General features: G+C 39.6%; 2 protein-coding genes across 5 annotated transcripts in view; one reads left to right on the top strand and one right to left on the bottom strand.

Moving 5' to 3' along the window:
- Positions 1 to 15,018, bottom strand: part of PANK1 (pantothenate kinase 1) — a 41,053-nt gene extending 26,035 nt beyond the window's left edge. Inside the window, exons 1-5 of one of the 4 annotated variants that reach the window (XM_057370947.1) lie at positions 14,940 to 15,018; positions 13,871 to 14,039; positions 9,427 to 9,517; positions 8,167 to 8,237; positions 4,351 to 4,463 (exon numbers count right to left, since the gene is read on the bottom strand). In XM_057370947.1, coding sequence (XP_057226930.1) covers positions 4,351 to 4,463; positions 8,167 to 8,237; positions 9,427 to 9,477 — 235 coding nt within the window. In that variant the 5' untranslated portion in view covers positions 9,478 to 9,517; positions 13,871 to 14,039; positions 14,940 to 15,018. Of the gene's footprint in view, positions 1 to 4,350; positions 4,464 to 5,501; positions 5,568 to 8,166; positions 8,238 to 9,078; positions 9,189 to 9,426; positions 9,518 to 13,870; positions 14,040 to 14,939 lie in introns of those variants that run through there. The other 3 variants (XM_057370949.1, XM_057370952.1, XM_057370948.1) reach the window with 3 other exon arrangements.
- A 409-nt stretch (positions 15,019 to 15,427) lies between these two features.
- KIF20B (kinesin family member 20B) overlaps positions 15,428 to 19,304 on the top strand; it is a 28,795-nt gene continuing 24,918 nt past the window's right edge. Inside the window, exons 1-5 of the mRNA XM_057370946.1 lie at positions 15,428 to 15,505; positions 17,602 to 17,758; positions 18,201 to 18,287; positions 18,412 to 18,528; positions 18,722 to 18,860. Coding sequence (XP_057226929.1) covers positions 17,603 to 17,758; positions 18,201 to 18,287; positions 18,412 to 18,528; positions 18,722 to 18,860 — 499 coding nt within the window. The 5' untranslated portion in view covers positions 15,428 to 15,505; position 17,602. The remainder of the gene's footprint in view (positions 15,506 to 17,601; positions 17,759 to 18,200; positions 18,288 to 18,411; positions 18,529 to 18,721; positions 18,861 to 19,304) is intronic.

The raw sequence follows: 19,304 nt of genomic DNA, 5'->3' as shown, positions 1-19,304 counted from the left end.
GGGCCGGCGGGGCACGGCACCCGCCAGATGCCCCGGTACGGCTGCGGTGGGCCTGGCTCCCGCGACCCTGCTCGCTGCTGCGCACCGGGCAGCCTGCCGCTGGCACCGGCCGCCSTGTCGCTCTCGCTTCGGCGTGCCCTGACGCACGCTCATGTGACTCAGGTGTCTGTGTCTCGGAGGCCTCGGTATGTGTGTTCCGAGGAACGCCTCGTACCGCACACAAAGTTATTCATGCATCGGCAGGAACGTTCAAGTTTTTGCCTACACTGTCACCTGCCACTCAACAGCTTAGAGGGACTGGTRTGACCTTGAATGTGTTTGACCTCATGCCTTTTTAGTAGCTTGGCTTTCCCTGCACAGCACTAATAATCTTGTGGCTGTGATTTATTCTCTGACCGCTGAGACATCTAAGTGTAAAAACACATTTTCTGAATGAAATATATCAAATACCAAGTGGAGATAAAGTAAAATTGGGTGAACTATGCTGCGGTGTCGTGTATACTTGAAAAGGAACACTAATTGAATCTTGCTCTGCACATGAAGGTCATTTCTCTCAACAAACTGCCAGTCACTGCATGGATGGTTGTCCTTAAAGTAAAAACAGGTCTCATAAAGGCTCCTCCTTACACCTAGAATTAGTACAGGTCGTGGGCCCTCCACTGTAGAACACATATGAAGAATGAAGAACTATTACAGCTGCCTCCAGCAAGGGACACTGCCTTAAGAAATGTCATCATGAGAGGTAATGTGACATTGTCTCCACTTCTTGGCTGGGACCAGAACATTATGTTTAAGTAACTGGGAGCAAGCAACAGAAAAAAATTCACACCAAGTTGGGTGAGAACTAAGTAAAATTTGCTTCCTAAAAGCCTGCAAGTAATATTCTGAACATGATTAAAAAACTTAGTTTTCTTCATATCCTAATGCATAAGCACTTCTTTTAATTGCCAGCCAAAAGCAATTGCCCTGAAGAGGGCAAGAAGGAAGACAGGCTAAACATATTTACTGCTATATGGAACTTTAGTGCTTCCAAAGCCATGAAATTCTTTGAGAAGTCCCTAATTTATCTGATTATGTTTAAACTACAAAGCAGAAGGCTGCTGCSTGGACTGGTACAGACTTTCATGACATTAGATGGCAGATCTAGGCTGGTTACAGTTTATGAACTTGTCAAGTACAACCTCTCAGGGCATGAGGAATCCTTGCTGCTACTGTCCCCATCTGGTAATATTTGTCCCTTCGCATCCCTCACACAGAAAGTGACTGCACATACAGCCAGCCCGATATGGAACAGCAGATAAAGCCTGTTTTTCTCTCCATTTGCTGGGAGCAGACACAGTAGCAGTCACTGTATCGCAATTGAAAGGTGGCAACCTTTTACCTTATTCCAACAAAAGCAACAGCACGTTAATTGCATATTAAATTTTACTTATGRTAGAAGAACAGTCCTTCCACTGACTCAATGGAATACCGTACTCAAGTACTGTTCAATTTTATGCTTCTAAAAAGCTTGGAATACCTAAAAGGATTAAATGAAAACATCAAGTTTTAGTCTATGAAATAAAAGATTTGAAGGGGTATTCACATCTGGAACAGGTAGCAGCAAAGGAAATATGACGCAGTTGCTGAGAAGTAAGAAAATTCACAAGTGGTAACTGCAGGAAGGGAAATTTACTTTTATACAGGAGGCATAAGTTTCATAGCCTGAAGTTAGACAAGCACTGGACTGAACCAGAAGACTCAACTGTTCATTGCTGGCAAGTTTTTAGGAAAAGTTAAATATTTGTGAGGAATAGTTTAGGTAGAGCCGATCCAGACCTGAAGAAAGGAGAATTTTGGAAATTCCTTTCAATCTTTTATTTCTAATTAAATATTTCCCTAATATTTTGCTGTTAATTTTGCACAATTATGCCACAGATAGAAGTGGACTGGAACATATAAAATCTGTCAGTGAAGTCATGGCACATATTACAAATTAAGTTTCTAACACCTTGGTGGCACTAAAGCAAATTTTTCCTCTTAATTTTACYTTAACTTTCTAAAGAAACCCCGTTTGCCAGTTCAGTTTTCAGTGCAACTTGTAAGACAACAATCYAAACAGAATCTAGGCACAATACTGACAAACAAAACCAAAGATGATTCCAGTTCCTTCAAAACTAACATTTACTCAGTATTTTCATCTTTMTTCTTGAACTGGAGCAGGTAGAAGCTACTAGTTGATTTTAAAATATTTTCTATATATCTCACTGTAAACCAGCAATCTGGTGGRGAAAGGACTACAAATGTATTGTATGCTGAACAATCCAGGAAACGAATGCACTTAAATCACTGAATAAGTCTGCTATACTGACTCACTGCATATTGCACATTTGGAAAACAAACACTTCATGGATTATTCCATACCTGCCTGTGCTTCAGACACTCAGCTTTCTATTGCCTCTTATATTTGTTTATAAACAGAGAGAGCAAGGCTGTAATTCTCTAACTTTCTGAGTTAGTTTCAACAAACTACTGACTCTGTTGCAGTTAGGATACTACACTATGGATCAGAAGTGCTATGCTCCAGGCATTAGTTTCAAAACCAGTGGAATTAAAAAAAAAAAAAAACAACCCAACCAAAATACTGCACTAGTTCAGGTACATTATCATCAGGCAACCTGGCTTGAAATTTTTAGGCACCTCTGAGGGTTAGCTCTTCCTCCCTCATTCCATTCTATTCGTGGTCTAAAGCTAAGCTAAAACAAGTATCAAACAGCTGCAGTCCACATGTAAATCTGCTACCCAAAAACAACAACAAAAATTCTTACAGAGCACCAGTGGTGTTATTYTAATTCAAAGCCAACAGCTATAAAGCTTTGGTCATATTTTGGAGAGAAGTGGTAATGAGACACGTGTACATTATCTTCTCAAACTACACAGACTTTTATGCAATGCAAAGAGTGTAAAGAAACAGACTCTGGTATAGCTGCCTGAGGATTTTTGTTCAAGGGGTTGCTGGCACTGCCATTCCTGTCTATGTTTCTATTCAAATTATTTCCATATTTATCCTGTTTCTGTAAGGCAGGACAGAACTTACTCAATTTTTCCTCTTTGAAAATAAAGCAAATGCAGTAACACAGAATAAATTAAGAGCATTGCTCATAAAAAATTGTTGATTTGTTTTAGGTATATTCATATATTGCACATATCAAATAGAAAGTGCCATGTYTAGGAGTCTTCCAGTTCTCTTCAGAACTGGAAAAAGTCCCATACTGTTTTGGTGTATGCAGGGCCTTTGGTAGACACATGCTTTTTTGTCAAGTTCTTTTTCTCATAAATTGCAGGGCTGGAGGATCAACAGTCAAACATAACTATATWATGACAAGTGACAGATGTGTAAATCAAATGGACAAAACAGCTCTAAAACTGTGTAAAATTCTTATCTGGAAAGCACACTGTCAGAGTATTTAAAAATGGACCCCAAGACCTCTAGAATTATTGATGTGATCACAGGAAAGCTAGTCTTACTATCAAAACAGCTACATAACATGAGAATTCTGCTTCCCCCAAATACTAATGCATCTGAGCAGGGAAACTGATTGCAGATGACGGGGAAATGAATGACATACATTTATTCATGTGCCTAAGACTTTGTCAGATTGAGGCCAAGAAAGATTCTATTGAGACCATCAGTTCCTTCTCTTTTCACCCACCTACTGGTGCAGGCTTCTTTCAGTTATGCCTTCTGTGGCACTCAAAGGAAACCTGTTGATGTTATGAAGGAAAGTTGAAGCTCATCTCCCCCTCACTTTCATCAAGGGACAGAAATATGGAAAAAGGCACTCTGTCTAAGCAGGAACTTTGCTTTGGCAGCCTGAACAGCCCTTAGGAGGAATGTTCTTTCTCTTTGTTGATGACAAATAGGGCATAGATAGATCTCCTGGCCCAAGCGCCAAGCTCAGTGGCCAGGCAAGGCAGCATGAATGCTACCTGGAATGCTGTCTGGATTAGGATACAGAATGGTTTGGGGTGGAAGGGACCTTAAATACCATCTAGTTCCAATCTCCCTGCCAYGTACAGGGATGCCACCCACCAGATCAGGTTGTTCAGAGCTCCATCCCATCTGGCCTTGAACACTCTCAGGAATGGGGCATCCACAACTTCTGTCAGCAACCTGTTCCAGTACCCCACTATTCTCTGAGTATAGAATTTCTTCCTAACAACATCTAAATCTCTCCTCCCTTAGTTTAAAACTGTTCCCCCTTGTCCAGTCACTATCTGCCTAAGTAATAGACTTGACTTAAACATCTAATAACAACAGCAAAGCCTAGGAAATAATAGAAGAGTACATAGGTGTAAATCTGGTCTTACCATCTTGGCCATTCCTGTCACCAGACTTTGCAGAGGTGCAAGTGGTTCCTACAGTTATCCTCTGGCTGTTCCCAGATGAGATTAGGGATTGTGGTTGCTGTCTTTCATCCCAACTGAAAAAAAGTGTGCAGCAGTCACAAAGCAGTGATAACCTCTCTAAAGCCTTCCCTGCCAATACCTCTGTTTCTTTGTCCAACTAGACAATTATAACTTAATTTACACTTACTCTCCCCAATTTTACTGATCGTGCAGAGTTCTTGGCCCTCTTCTTTTATAGGAAACAAAAAATTTAAGTGAAAAAAAAGTTCAAACATTTCAAAGAAAACTCCCCAAATTAGTAGCATTTAGGGTTTTTGATTATTTCTTATGAGTACCAGTGAAGATAAAGTAGGAGGCAAATAATCTTTTTTTTCCATGCCAGTTTCAATTTTGCAGAGAAAATTTTAAAAAGAAAACAAACAGGCAACAGATTCAAACTGTAAAAAAGCTAAAAAACTCATTTCAAATGCACTCTCCTTTGCCCCCATCAAATCTATCTTGTACTCAAGTATTTGGCTCAGTGTACTGCTGCTTATCTTTAACTATCAAACTTAAATATACAAAATGTAATTGGAAAACATGCAAGTTCACAACCCACTGATTGAGAAATACTGTTCATCATCATAAAAAAAAATTATTGCAACAAGTGGCAGAGCACTTGGTAGAGAAAACAATGGCCTTTGCTCCTGACTGCTCCCCCCGACAATTATCCTCATGTATGTATACATACTGGTTTTGCTCAGCTGAATGTCTTCCCTTTCTTTCCAACTCAGCATTTTTATGTGATCCTTTACAATGCAATCAGCAGGTGACAGTTTCGAAACAAGCACTTTGAAAGAAAGAATGGCTAACAAGTACAAAAGAGTCCCTCTTCCTTATTCAGCACTGCCACATCTAAAGAGGAGAAACTGGTTCTCCTATCAACAGTCAGCCGCACTGAGATTTTTTACTTGTGTTGGTCTGTACTCCAAGAGCTTAAATGCTGCCATGAAATTTCCATGGATATTAATGATAATGAATCAGGTAACACCAGGGAACCTGACTTCCTATGCCTTTGTATGGAGGAGATAAAAAAGGCATCTCTTTAAACTATTCTAGCTGCACACACATACCTCCAACGCAGACAAAACTGGCTTACTCCTCTAACTCAGGAGGGAACACACAGTGTCCAACAGAGCCTAGAAAGGACACAGAGATTTAATTTTCCTTCTTTTAAACTAGTCCAGAGAYGGGAATTAATGTAAAATGGGAACACACCACACTTTTAGTATTTCTCAGAAGCAAGGAAATGTATGTCTAAATAAGCATTTACACACAGGGTTAAGTCCAAACACCACAATTCATCTGGGGTTAAAACTTTAGCACAATATGTGYTTTCAGACAGATAAAGCAAAGATTTGTTTAGGCTGAAAAAACATTTAGGATGTCCTTGTGAGATTAAGGTGAAACCACAGACAATAATACACAAAAGATAATCTTTTAAAAATACCTTTTTAATCCCTGTTTGCAAAGAATGAGAGTTTTGTGCAGGAAGGAGCTATGCTACAAATGACATATTTGTCCCTAAATGCTCCAACTACCTGGTAACAAAGAAGGGAGACAACCTTATACTAGCATTGGGTGGGTTTGCCCTAGTTATATCTTCTGAATATTTCTGGTACTAGTGACTTTTCAATGTAAATGTGTTCTCTGCTGTGCATTTTGTTTTGTTCAAGAAGGCAATTTAGAGCTTTCAGGTTTGCACAAGKTCAATAGAAATGATGTACACACAAAGGAAGAAAACCAGAACTACAATCACAGACTTTTGTCTTTTCATTAGATACACTGTGAAAGAATCCCTTACAATAGAAAGCAATTTTCAGGATCTGTCCTGCATAGGCAGCAACTTGTACTTCATTGAAGGAATCATAGTGTCACTAAAATATTTGTTTTTTTGTAATAAAACATATCTAATACAAACACACACTTGGTCTAATGGGAAATTAAGACTCAAAGATACCATATGAGTGATCAAAACAAGTTCTCAGAATCAATTATTAACAGGGAAGTGTTTAAGAAAAATATATGCCAGTACCACGGAGCACAAAAGATTTTGTATCTTGTAACATATGTTGTAACACCCTGGAACATTACTTTGACACTCACATTTAACAYTCTGATTATATATATGCACTGTTCTTTTCAACCCAAAATGATAAATCAGACTGCTTGATCTCATGAACACTGCTAACCAAATTTATTGTATTTATTGTTAATTTTGACATGAAAGTCAGCTAAAGAAACTACAGTTTCTTTTGATGCCTCTGATCTCACATATGGAATGAGAAAGCAAAAGCATTGTGTGTCTCCTGTAAAGCAGGAGACAAAGATACTTTTTCAGTTTATAAAACCTTTCTATATCCCCTGAAAACAGAACTGATAAAGCAAAGACATCTATCCTTCATACTTTTTCCCTGACTGCTCTAAAAGTAGTAAGCACSAATTAATTTGTTTTTTCATTTATAAGATTTAATTAGTATACCAGAGGAGACGTATCTTATCTTCATTCCATTTCATCTTAGCAGGAAAGGGGAAACCAAACAAAAAAAACAAAACAAACAAACAAAAAAAACCCAAAACCCCAAAAAACCCAAAACCCCAAAAAACCCATACATACAGACAACAAAAAAAGAAAGGAAAATAAAAAGATAGAAAACAAGCACAGAAATCAAAATGGAAGGTACACATACGCCATGAGGTAAAGGTATAAGAAAATTACTGATGCAGTGGTTAGGAGGCATCAGAGGTCRTGGACTGCAAATAACATAATGCCCACAAATATGACATTAGTCTTCATTCACAGGCACAACTGCAATCTGATACAAGCTGAAATCGATACACATGACCTAAAATCCTAAACCAAAAAAAGTTGTCTGATTTATGATCTSCTTATCACGGACAGTTTGCAGACCTTAGATCCTCCCAGAACATAYACAGACATACATAGAMAAAGTCATTTTTAGAGGAGGTTCAKTCCCACACTTTAAAACAAATGCAAAGAGCACTGGTGATGGACTCACCATAAATGTTTTCACAGGAATATCAAAGGAAAGCAGTTAATGAAAACATTAAGGGAAAAAAATTATCTTTCCTGGACTAGAACCCTAATTACAGTGAACTAGAAAATCTGTGATTAAAACAAAAATCCCAAAAGTCACCACCCCTAATCAGCAACCAAGTTTAGATCTGATTGTAAGCAGATTGACTTCAGTCACAGCACAGACTGACATAAGGAAAAAGGAGTAAGACAAAACATAGCTCTGAATTGAAATAATTTGCATCTATGTAGTGGCTGTGCACACAGATCTCCAAACCTTTTRCGAACTGCGAATAACTGTTCTTCTCACCTTCCATTTAAAGAAAGAAAAGGAACAATGCTAAAACAAAAGGTAGCAAGAGAGCTGAGAAAGGACTTGCAGACAGACCTCACTTTCAAAACTAAATCTACACTTGGATCAGTTTGGCCCATACAAGAAATTTAAATGCCCATGTCCCTCAACTGAAAAATGTAGTAGMAGAATTCCAGAGTCATTCTCAGATTTATAACTACTTTGACCAAGCAAGGTCAGTGCTGAAGTGGAAATCTGAAAGAATTATGTTCAAAAAACATTAGAATATCTTACTTTTCTTTAAAAAAAAGAAAAGAAAAAGCTTCAGTTCTCCAGAAGCTGTATTTTCAGGACAGCTGCCTATTAATCTAGCAGTGCTTTAGGCAGGCTGATTAGCAGACAAACTTACATTTCTTCAGGCAGAGAACACGCTGTCTTCCATTTGGAATGGCAGTGCTGTGGAAAGTCTCCTCCTTCATGCTGCTTATTGGAAATGGGATCCATTTAAGTTTAWATAACAAACAAACAAAACCCCTTGCTTGCAGTTTCAGCAAATTAATTGATCAGTATTAGCTTCCTTTGCTGAAATTCCTTGAGCAGATTAGAAMCACACATTTTCACTCCACTGACATTTCCTAGTTCTGCTTGTAAAATTCAATGAAAAGCTGCCTATTTATCTTTGCATGTACATCCACACAAGTTATGTCACTGGCCATTASCAGTGTGATCAAAGTTCCAGGCACACAGGTAACTGACCTCAAACCACGGGGTTTGAAGTCCTTGTTTGACATGATTTGTGTTATTCTCTACGTCAATAGTGATTTCATCTGTTGTCTGCTATACTTACAACTGAACAAAATTAAAAGAATAGAAACTACTATTCAGTGCAGCTTTCTTAAGACATTCTCCTGTCTCACTATAGGAATCATTTCAGCTGTACTAGCAAATAGCCTACTKTCCAAGAATAAGGCTGTGTAGGTATCTGCAATAATTATGATTAATTTCTAATGTTATTATAAACTCTCAATTTAAAGTCATAGTTGAGAAACATGAGCGTTTCACTAAAATATGCCAGACTTTTCATTRCTTCAGCTGATAATCTTTCAGAACTATTAAAACAAAATAGTTTCCTATTTTCATTGCATGATGAACACCCACCTTGGAGGTAATGTGACATCTTTAGAGTGTATGTATATCCAAATGGAACTGGGTTCCCAGGAACCAGTGGCACTGAACTTCAATATGAGTTACTAATTCAGAGGAAGAACAGAAACAAAGGGAACCGAGGTGGGTGAAAGGGGAAGATGAGCAACAGACTTGCCTAATCAAAGGCCAGAAACCCCAAGTTTATAGTCCCATCATGGGCAGGCATCAGCATTAGTTGTGGTTTCATCAGATCAGACCTGCATTGTGACAGTTCTTTACAGACTGCTGCCAAGGAGGAGCAAGTAGGGCATGGAAAGAAAAAGAAACAAAACAGTGAGAGCCTCGTACTATATCCATCCCAAGCAAACATGGCATGAATCTCCCCACCACCCCCATATCAATATTCTCAATAATATACATCAAACAATTTATTAAGAATCTGAGGTGAAAAGTTTAATCAGAGAAATGTTCCAATGACAAGGCTGTAATAAATCACCATTCCTGGATGGRAAGAAATACATACCACATTAGATTTTCCTTGTCCAAGTACACTCCTGAGGTTTGCAGTAGCCATGGCTGCTTTAGTCACCCAGAAGCTAGAGACACCATCCTACCTGAAAAAGAAAAAAACACATCAGATTAAAGAAATCTGAATGCATAATATGCCCTCAAGCAGCACTGTAGCATAATTTGCAGGGTATAGCTACATTTGTTATACCCAAAATCAAGCCTCATGTTTAGTTGTAACAGCAATAGCCATAAAACTATAGCATCTATTTCTGAGTCAGTTGCCGTGGATAATTGGTTTGCCAAGAGCATGAGTCACCAGGTTAGAAATYAGTTAAGAGAATGACTCATTTCTAACTTTACACTAATATTATCCTTTAAAATAAAAAGGACTTCTCTCTTCCCCCAACTGTTAAATGTTTTGGCTCTTTTTACAATGTCAAAATGTGCTTTATATAGAATATCTGGATTAATTCTTTTAATAATTATCTTTTTATAATGCCATTAACCCACAAGGATCTCACAGTTATTTCTACATGTGTGTATGCTCTTCAGTGCATCCACACATACAATGAAGTGAGGCAGTACTTGGCAACACTATGTAAAAACACCTGACTGAAACTGCAGTCAGATCTTATAATTTGTTTTAAAAAGACAGGAAAATTCAGATGCACAAAGCTATTTAGCAACAATGAAATTTCACCCTTTGCATCTTAGTTTTTGCGGAACAGGTTTATTCTGAGGACTGAGGGTCAGATCAGACAGCACTTGGTAACACTCAGCCTTTCAGTTTCTTCTTATTTCAGCTGTGAGCAAAGTTTCACTTTGAGCKGTGCTCAAAGTTTCACTGTGAGCAAAGTTTCACAAACTTTTTCAAAGTTTGACTAAGTGTCAAAACTCTGCTTATCCTTGGCTGCAGCATGTTGTGACAACATCAGGCAGGGCAGCATCAAATTGAGAAGGAGATGTTTGGAAATACTCTCTGACTCTGCAAGTCTGGATATGCCCAAGGCTGCAATCCAGGCAACCAGCTGAGTCCTTGCTCAGAAGAACTGCCAAAGATTCAACTTTACAATTTAGCCAATCTAATTTTTCAAAGATTGCAACTTTACAATTTAGCCAATCTAAGACTGCCTAACAGAAGAGAAGCAGCCCTGCCCTCCTGTCCTGCAAGTATTCATGCCTGCTCTGCTACTGCCCCAGCATCTCTCTGGCCACACAGATCTACTTGATTTGGCTGAAAATAATGGCACAAGACTGGGTCAAAATTAAAGTTAGCCACTCATCAATCCACACTTTGAGAAGCAACTGAGACTTCACGAGTTTCCATAGCCTTTCATCTGCTGGTCCATTTTGAGTGAAAGRGATTATGTTTCTCTTCAAGGACTGCAAGAAGCACGGTAGTTCAATTGCATGGCACAAATACAGGCTCTTCTATTCAGGAGCCTGATTCTGTTCTATGCAGGGCAGATCTAGCTTGTACCAAGCTCTGCGCCTTCTGTTCRTTTAAACCTAAGCCCTGGCCATTTGTTTTGCCAAAGAATCATTATTTTCTAGTCCTTTAAAGGTATGCCACTGGTTACAAAATTTGTTTTCTCAATGTTCATTCCTTGCCCTTTTATCACACTGTAGGATAATCACATTACCCGAAACTAGACATTAATTTTGGTATCTAAACTAAGAGGCTAGTGAAGAAAGCAAGTTTCCTCCAGAGGAAAATTTGGGTTAGAATTGTATAGCTTAGCTGTACCATGCAGTGTAAGTGCACTTCCAGAAAGAGAATTGAACTTAGGCCTGAATCCATTCTGAGTGTTTCTCACCACAGAAGCCCAAGTTAAAACATCTGAAGGTCAGTGCTGTGACTAGCCCACTCCAATGACATCTTCATGAGTTAGAGCAGAAGCCCTAAGTGCCCCAAGCCAGGATGACATTCCAAGGAAAGGTATATAATGAGAAAGAATGGCACTAGTACCCGAGGTCAAAACAGATGGTTGACATTTGGCAAGAATAAAAGAAACTCTGTCTTGGGTGTCAGAGCCAGAAAGATGAGTAACACTATACTATAACATAGGCTGCTCCTTGGATTTAGCCCATGTTATTTGAGCAGTAACCTTCTTGCTCTTGATCCACATCTTTTTGAGGCAYCTTATGTTTCTGAGATACAGAATTGTCCAGCCCTGGCTTCTACAGAGAACTTCCATACGTGTACACACACATACACACCTTTACTGGAAATCTTTCATCATCTTCACCTAAAAGATGTAAATTAGTTCTATATTTAGATGTATCTTGGCCAGTTTCCCTATTTCATAGAATWGTGTAACTCTAGGTATGTATTGACTTCATGTTCCAATTTATTAATCTTATGTTTCTAGTAAGATGACAGAGCAACAATTGAGAATTGTAACTTTTACCAGAATGTCTTTGGTAAAATTTTCTGGGGGTTCCATTCTGAGGGTTCTGGGACCATTAGACAGCTACTTAGAGCCTGCATTTTAGATAACACTACAAAAAAAAACCCTAACAATATTCTTTAAAAAGTAATACTAAGGATTAAAGCCTGAATTTCTCACACCATGAAGTATTTCCACAAGCAGCTTGGAACTGAAATAAAATTTCTGAAACCTCAACTGAAATAAAACTCAAACATGTGTTTCATTTTAGGGAAAGCCAAGCCTGAGATTTTACCTTCAAATCATGGTTACCCTTGTTGGTATTTATACAGCTCAGCAGATGATTGAAAAAGAATCAATAACACATGGGGAGAAATAAAGTTTTACTAATAAGATTTGGAATGCATCTCCAGCCCTTAAGCTGGAGCTAGCACACTGTTTGCAAAGAAAATAGTTAACATTGTGTATACAAAAAAGCAGCAACAGACTTAGGCTCAGACCTGGTGCTAAAAAGGCATTATGCAAATCTTTGCAGAACTTAGGCACAGCTTTGGAAACAAGAAAGATTAAAAAAAAGCAGGAAGCATTTCAAGGAACCAAACAAAATTGGATGCACAGTTCAAATATCCTTCATGAAATATAAGCAGCATACAAAAAAACCTCCTGAAGTAGTTAGTGTTTCTGGACTGTATCTTCTGTACCAACAATACTACTCCATTTTTACGACAAAAGTATTTCAGAACTTGAAATCCACAGGAAAACTAGGATGCAAGATCTACTCTATGGGAAAACAGTGCCAAAGCACAGCCTGACTTACTCTAAGTGCAGTATTCAATTTATTATTCCATGTGTAGAGCCATTCCTAAGAGCATGTCCTGAGGTATCAGTGCAATGCTGACTAGGAGGACAGATAATGCTGTAACTATTCAGTATCAGCCATCAGTCTTCCCGCTCATGGATTCTATGCCATGATTTCCAATTATGTGATTAGCAGTAACTAAAAAATGCCCCATTTACAGGATTCAGCATGACCACAACCCACAGGGTTGTGACCCACAACTGTCTAGCTGGGACAACACAAATGCCCCACAAACTGGCAGACCACCAGGAGGATTACACAATGCAACGTTTTCCTCCAAGACATCTCTGTGACAAGGAACACAAGTGCTCTTGCCAGTCAGCTCCAAATGACCCCTGCAGAAGGACTTGGCCTGCATCCAGGATGGAAGGAGTGCTGTCAGGGCTTGGGGAAGCACAGCAGAATCAAGGGTGAAGAGAGAAAACTCAAGTACTTRGTTAATTCCCTGGGGAAGGTGAGTTGAGTACAAAGAAACTGAAGCCAGTTCTGGTTTTGCTGCTACTCAGATGTGCTGAAGGATGCTGGGCARTGTTGACTGTGTCTCTACTTACTTCTGACAGCAATGTAAAAGCAARCTGAGATATGCTGTCTCATAGGGCATCATCTCCTCACTCCCATGAGTAGACWATCCACAAATTTGAATCCTGTCTCACACACAAGGAACATAAGTTTCYAAGGGTAACAGTAACAGTTCTAACAATTCCTTTATAAAAAATCTTTTCMTCTTGTGGAAAACTTGTTGTGCTACACAAGTTACAGAGAATTTGAAAAGAAACGATCCAATTTCAGGGGTGAATGAATTCCTGAATGCTGTTTTAGCAGCAGATATTTTTGCTGCAACTGGTCTCCTTGCACAAACCATTTTAAGAATATATTGGTAGAAAGCCATAAAACTGTTTTACATGGATGGAGTTTCATCATCTCCCACTCCAAAGCAGGCTGGATTGGTCATGCTGACCTTCTTTATCATGGTTTGCATGAGGCTAGGAATACATATCAGATTGTGGTTCAGTCTGCCCTTTCAGTATCCCGATGGGAGTCCTTTGAGACACTAATTTAATTTATGCAGCATGTGCATTATCACAGTTTCAGAAGCGTAATATTCACATAAAATCAAAATATTGCCACTACCATGAGCTTTGTTATGCTATAACTTAGCAAGAATGATTTTCTGCAGGACATAGATGCCAAGCTTTTTAGGAATATACCTTTCAAAATATTCCAAGATCTTCAGTTTTCCTTTCCAACAAATAGAAGACAACTACTTTCAAGTTTTCTCCCAGGAGCTAATTTTTCCCTTAGTTTGAGAGTCATTCTTAGTCTCCTCCTGGTATGAAAAAGGTGGTTTGGCATCAGGTAAGTTCAGTAGTTTGAATTCTGTTTAGGATAGAAACAAAGGTAATTTTGTAAAGGTTAACCAAAGCCTTAGAGAATGACCAAGAATGTGTCAGTTTTGCTAGCAAACAATTTCAAATTCAACATTGCATCATTTTCTGCAATGTTGGTTAAAAACAGACCAACTCTTGCAACCTGGCCTACATCCAAACTGAAAGCAAGTGTATCTCTTTTATTGATATGACACAGAGCCTCGTTTAGGATTTAATGTTAAAGACAACCTCATCAAAGCAGCTAGAACAAGATTTGCATAGAATTATTCCTTTCCTTGCTTTCACTGGCATTCTTTTCTTCAAATGAAAAACAAATGTTTGGWTTTGGCAGATACTGACTACTTTCAAGTTCTTGTCTTTTTATTTGAATTTAAAACTGRCAGACATTCCTTATTAAGGTTCAAAGAAATTCCATCTGATTCTAAAGAGAAACTCATGGGGATTTTTGTTACCAAATCCCATAYATTTTCATACCCTGACATTCCAGAAACTGATAATCTGATTAKCATTATGACATTGTTTTGAAAATAWAGCCAAAGGATTTCTCTCATTGYTGAKCAAGAAATTAGATGCCMATCAWGCAAACCKGGCACCCAACARTAATTTCTACCTGGGGAAGACTTCAAACAAAGGTACCAAACTATTTTTCAAAGCTGTCATTTGTCAGGACTGGAATCCAGGGTAAGGCACAAGCACATCCTGATCTTAAAACGGGAGTTTCCCAATTCAGCTGATTCCTGCTCTGGTGAAAGGCTTGGAGCAGGTCACCTGGCCTCTTCCCTCTCACCACCTGCAAACAGTGACTATCCCGTTTATAAACAGACAGCAAAAGGCCTATAATCACCCAGAGCTCCCACGAGCTCCAACTCACACTCATCCTTCTGCTTACCTGAAGGAGGCGAACCCCGGGCGCTGCAGGCAGGTGAGGGCAGGCCCGGCGGGGCCAGGGCGCCGTCCCGCGGCAGCCGAGCTCCTGCCGTCACTCCGGGAGCGGCGCTGGCAGCACCGCGGCCTCTGCAAACCGCCCCGGGCGCTSTGACCCAGCGGGGCACGGCCGCCGCCCGGGGGCCGAACCGGGGCAGGCGGCACCGCCCCAGCGGGACTACATTTCCCGTGGAGCCCTGCGCCGCAGGGGTGCGGCTCTCCCAGGCGGCCGCGCGGCACCGTGCGCTGCCATTGGGCCGATTCGAAAAGAAGCCGCGGCCGGAGCGGGGCACAAGCTCTGGAGCGGCCGGGGCTGGTGCTGGGGCTGGTGCTGGCGCTGGCGGGTGAGCGGGGCCGGGCCGGGCCGGGCCGTGTGGGGGCACCGGGCCTTTGCTGGCAGAGCGGTGGCTGTGTCGCGGAGGTCACAGGCACCGGGAAGCAGCGCGGGTGGTGTCTGTGGTGGCGGCACGGAGGCCGCTGCCCCTGGTTCACCCCGCTGCCATCGCGGTTAGGCGGGAGGGGTTGTGGGAGGTGAGCAGTTTTGGTGGGGCCTAGGAGGCCTGGGGGATTCCTGGCTCGGGACTGTGCTGCTGCCAAAGCCGCGGCGGTTGTGTCTCGTAGGAACAGGCAAATAGCACAAAGCCTGGAAGTGAAAGGCTGATATCTGCAGCCGGGAAAGTTGGGTTTTGATTGTTTTRGTTTGTTTTCTTTTAGGTATAAGGGCTAATGCTTTAGCTTTTATGTAAGCTGTTAGTCTTAGTGTGTGGTTTGGAGCTCTTTCTACCTTTTSTTCTAGTGCCTGGCAGCACCACAGGCCTTGTGTGTGCTGTGACCGTGTTTTGATGTGTGTGCTGCTGGGGCTTCCCTTCTTTTAGTGTCAGTAGCTCCAAATTCTATTGCTATGCTAATTATAATAACACATCCCAGGCACGAGTGCCTTTTAGTGCCTGTAGTCAGGCGATATAGGTGTTCCCACCAGAATACATGGATATTTCCGGAGCTGTGTGACTCAACGTGGAGGCAGATAAGCAGCAAGGAATGTCTGCACCTTGGGCTTTGCATTCTCTATGGGCTTGAACCTCGCTGACCACTGAGCTGTGCAAATACTTTTAGTTCGGGCTTTGTATTCACAGCTTAATATTTGTCTTTTGCTTTTTAAGAAAAAAGATACAGAATGAGAGCATGAYCTTGATAAATCACACTTTAAGCTTAGATTTATAGCAACTAAAATGTCAGCTGGCTAACAAATATGTTTCCTGTAAGGCACTGATAAAGAGTTTTGCAGTGTGGGTTTGTGTAGCTGGTGAATAACATACTCAGATTGTGAAAGCACAAGTGTGTTTTTTTCCAACTGTAGTTTATTCACAGGTCAGTATTTGTTCAARCCATGATGATATTTCAAAGTTTTTCCTGGTTTTCATACAGATGCCTGACCAAAAAAAAACCCCACTAGATTAGAAGAAACAGAGTATCTCATTTGCAGTCTGATGGCATTTGTGTAACTGCTTAAAGTTGTGAGTGGCTTTTTTCACAGCCTAGGTAGGAAGACTGAGCTCTTAAGTATTTTGGCACTGGAACACAGACACATCTCAAGTTCATGGTGGGATACGTTAAAATGGGACTGCATTACAGKCAGGAAACCAACACTCTTTCTGAGCTAAAGGGTTTTGAACCAGTCCTACTCTGTCCATTGCTTTAGTGAACACTGCATATTCTCGATTAGTATTTAGTACTGGGCTTTGCTGTAGCCTAGACATGGCAGTGTAGCACTAAAAGACCATTGAATTGTTGTGTCCAAAGCTTCAAAGTTTAGGAAGTCATGTGGTATATGTTGGTGGGAAGGAGGGAGGGGTTGGGGGAAGAAGAGGTGTCTTTAGGGGGTTGTTTTACTTCTCTTTGTCTTCCTCTATCTGTCAGTAATGAATTCACTTGGTAACTTCAAGTTGAGCTTGTTTTGCCCTTGGAGCGATGTTTGTTCCCAGTTGCTTATATYGACTCATGAACCCTCTTTAGCTAATTTGTTTCACTGCTCAGATTCTTAAATGCACAAAAGTAAGTCAACTATGGATTAATAAATTAATTGCTGAGTTGTAAAATTACTAAAAAGCAATACTTTAACTTGTACTCTGATATGAGGTTTTCTGATTTATTAGCGTCCCCCTAATAGTTWAAAATTATCTACTAGTCTTTGGAATGTCTCTGAACTGTGTTCTTGTATTAAGCTACTTTGTGTTATCTTCATGACACCAAGTATTTATTGGGTCCTACAGAGGTAACTGTGACATCCTAAATGGACACTAATAGGATGATGAAGTTCATCTGGAATTAGGGTTTTATCTTTCTTGTCAAACATGAGATTTAGCAAGTTTGAGATAGAAGACCTTTCTCTAGTAAATATTTCCTTTCCATTTAAAGAAGAGTGACTGCTCTTGATTCCTGATGCAAACCCCCCCTGCAGACCCCCTCCCCAGCCATCAGAAACTTGCTGTGTAAATTATGAATAGGCTGAAGAAATCTTTCTTCTTAAAGAAATTGCAGTTATCAGTTTCAGATTGACTCATCTTCTAAGGGACTTCAGAAGTTCTATATGATCAGAGGGCACAAAATAGTTTTATTTTATCTTGCAGAATGGAACCGACTTTGGATAATGAGAAATTTTACAGACCATCCTATATTGCAAGCATTGAGCCATCTCCAAGAGCAGGACCAGTAAGCGTGGAAGATATTAAAGCAGATCTCTCCTCTGAATTTTCTTTGGTCGATTCAAGCTCAGACACGAGCCAGGTAAAGAAAACTTTACTGTTTGAATACTTAATTTTTAAAACACAAACATAGTCCTTTCATAGATAAGAATACTCAGATGAAAAGCTTCTTTGTTTCTTTTTAGTTTGAAAGAGATGCCTAGGATTTAGACTAAGTTGTGTGGCACTGCATAGATGCCCATTAGGGTACATCAGATTTTGTGAATGAGGAGCACTGCCAGTTCATGGAATGTTTTCATTGGCCTGAATGCAATGTTTACATATATGTGCTGCAAGATTACCTTAGTACAGCAGACTTGTGCAGGGATCTAAGYACTTGTGAAAACTGGCATAGTGAATGAGTTTTGATTCTCATGTTATCAAAGCAGTCTGTTCAAAACAGCCTGATGAAATAAAATTGCTTTAACATGCCAGTTATCAAGAAAAGAACCAAATTTCTAACTGTTTCAATTTTTTTTTTTAAGAGGAGCAKTTTGGAGTCTAAGGGACACATACAAGTTTGCCTCCGTATCAGGCCATTTACAGCATTGGAAAGAGAAAATGGATCACAGGTGTGACATTTATTTAGTTTCAAATTGCTTAAATTTTATTCTGTGGGGCTTTTTGTTTGTTTTCCCTGTAAGTGGAGCTCTTTGTTGTCTCTTCATGCCYGTGTTGCTTGTTTCCTTTTAATAGGACTGTGTTTCACTTGAAGACTCAACAAATATTGTACTGAAGCCCCCCCAACACTATTTGAGTCGACTAAGTGAAAAGACTGCGGGACAGATGTTACAGAAGTTCACTTTTTCTCAAGTAAATTAGTTGTCTTTAAAAGTTTTTAATTTATTTATGGTACAGGTTGTTTGAACTTRTATTATTTAATACTAAGCAAACTAGATTTTTTAAACTTAATAATCTTTAAGATTATAAACAAACAGAATTTAAAAGATTCTTTAAAAGTCTCTAATAATTGCTCAAAGAATAAATATTTCTCGGTAATACTCAGGTGTTTGGACCTGAAACAACCCAAGAAGAATTCTTTGARGGTACCATGAAGCAACCAGTGCAAGATTTCCTAGATGGATATAATCGTCTTGTTTTTACATATGGTGTTACGAATGCTGGGAAAACGTACACTTTCCAAGGTATAAATAGAAATTAATTCTTCTTGAAAGCACTTCTTCCTTGTTGCTTCTTGTTTTAAAGTAAGGATTACTTCTATCAGAAACAAAATTTCTTSCTTCTTTTAAACTGTAGTCTCTTTRCGTTTGCTTSCTTTAATATTAAARTCTGTAAAAGTTTCCTTCCATAACAAGTTTGAGTGCCAACAGAGTAACTACAGAGTTAACATAAGCACGTGGTCATATGAGTTTGTAAGACACTATAATTTCAACTAGGYGTGTGATCCTTCTATTTTTCTCCAAGTATGTGGTATGCCAGGGATTAGGGGGAGTTGGAAAAAGTACATGTTCTATATAACAGAATTTGAAAAATATGAGTCACTCTACCCCAGATTAGCGTTTTCTTGAGCTTTATGATTATTATTATTATTATTATTATTAGAAAGGTTCTATGCAACCTATGTATAC

The sequence above is a fragment of the Malurus melanocephalus genome, unplaced genomic scaffold (genome assembly GCF_030028575.1).
Source record: "Malurus melanocephalus ecotype Western Australia unplaced genomic scaffold, MMel_1.1 scaffold_137, whole genome shotgun sequence".
NCBI classification, from domain to species: domain Eukaryota; kingdom Metazoa; phylum Chordata; class Aves; order Passeriformes; family Maluridae; genus Malurus; species Malurus melanocephalus.
Note: the sequence above shows the minus strand (reverse complement) of the source record. Positions and strands in the feature narration are given on the sequence as shown.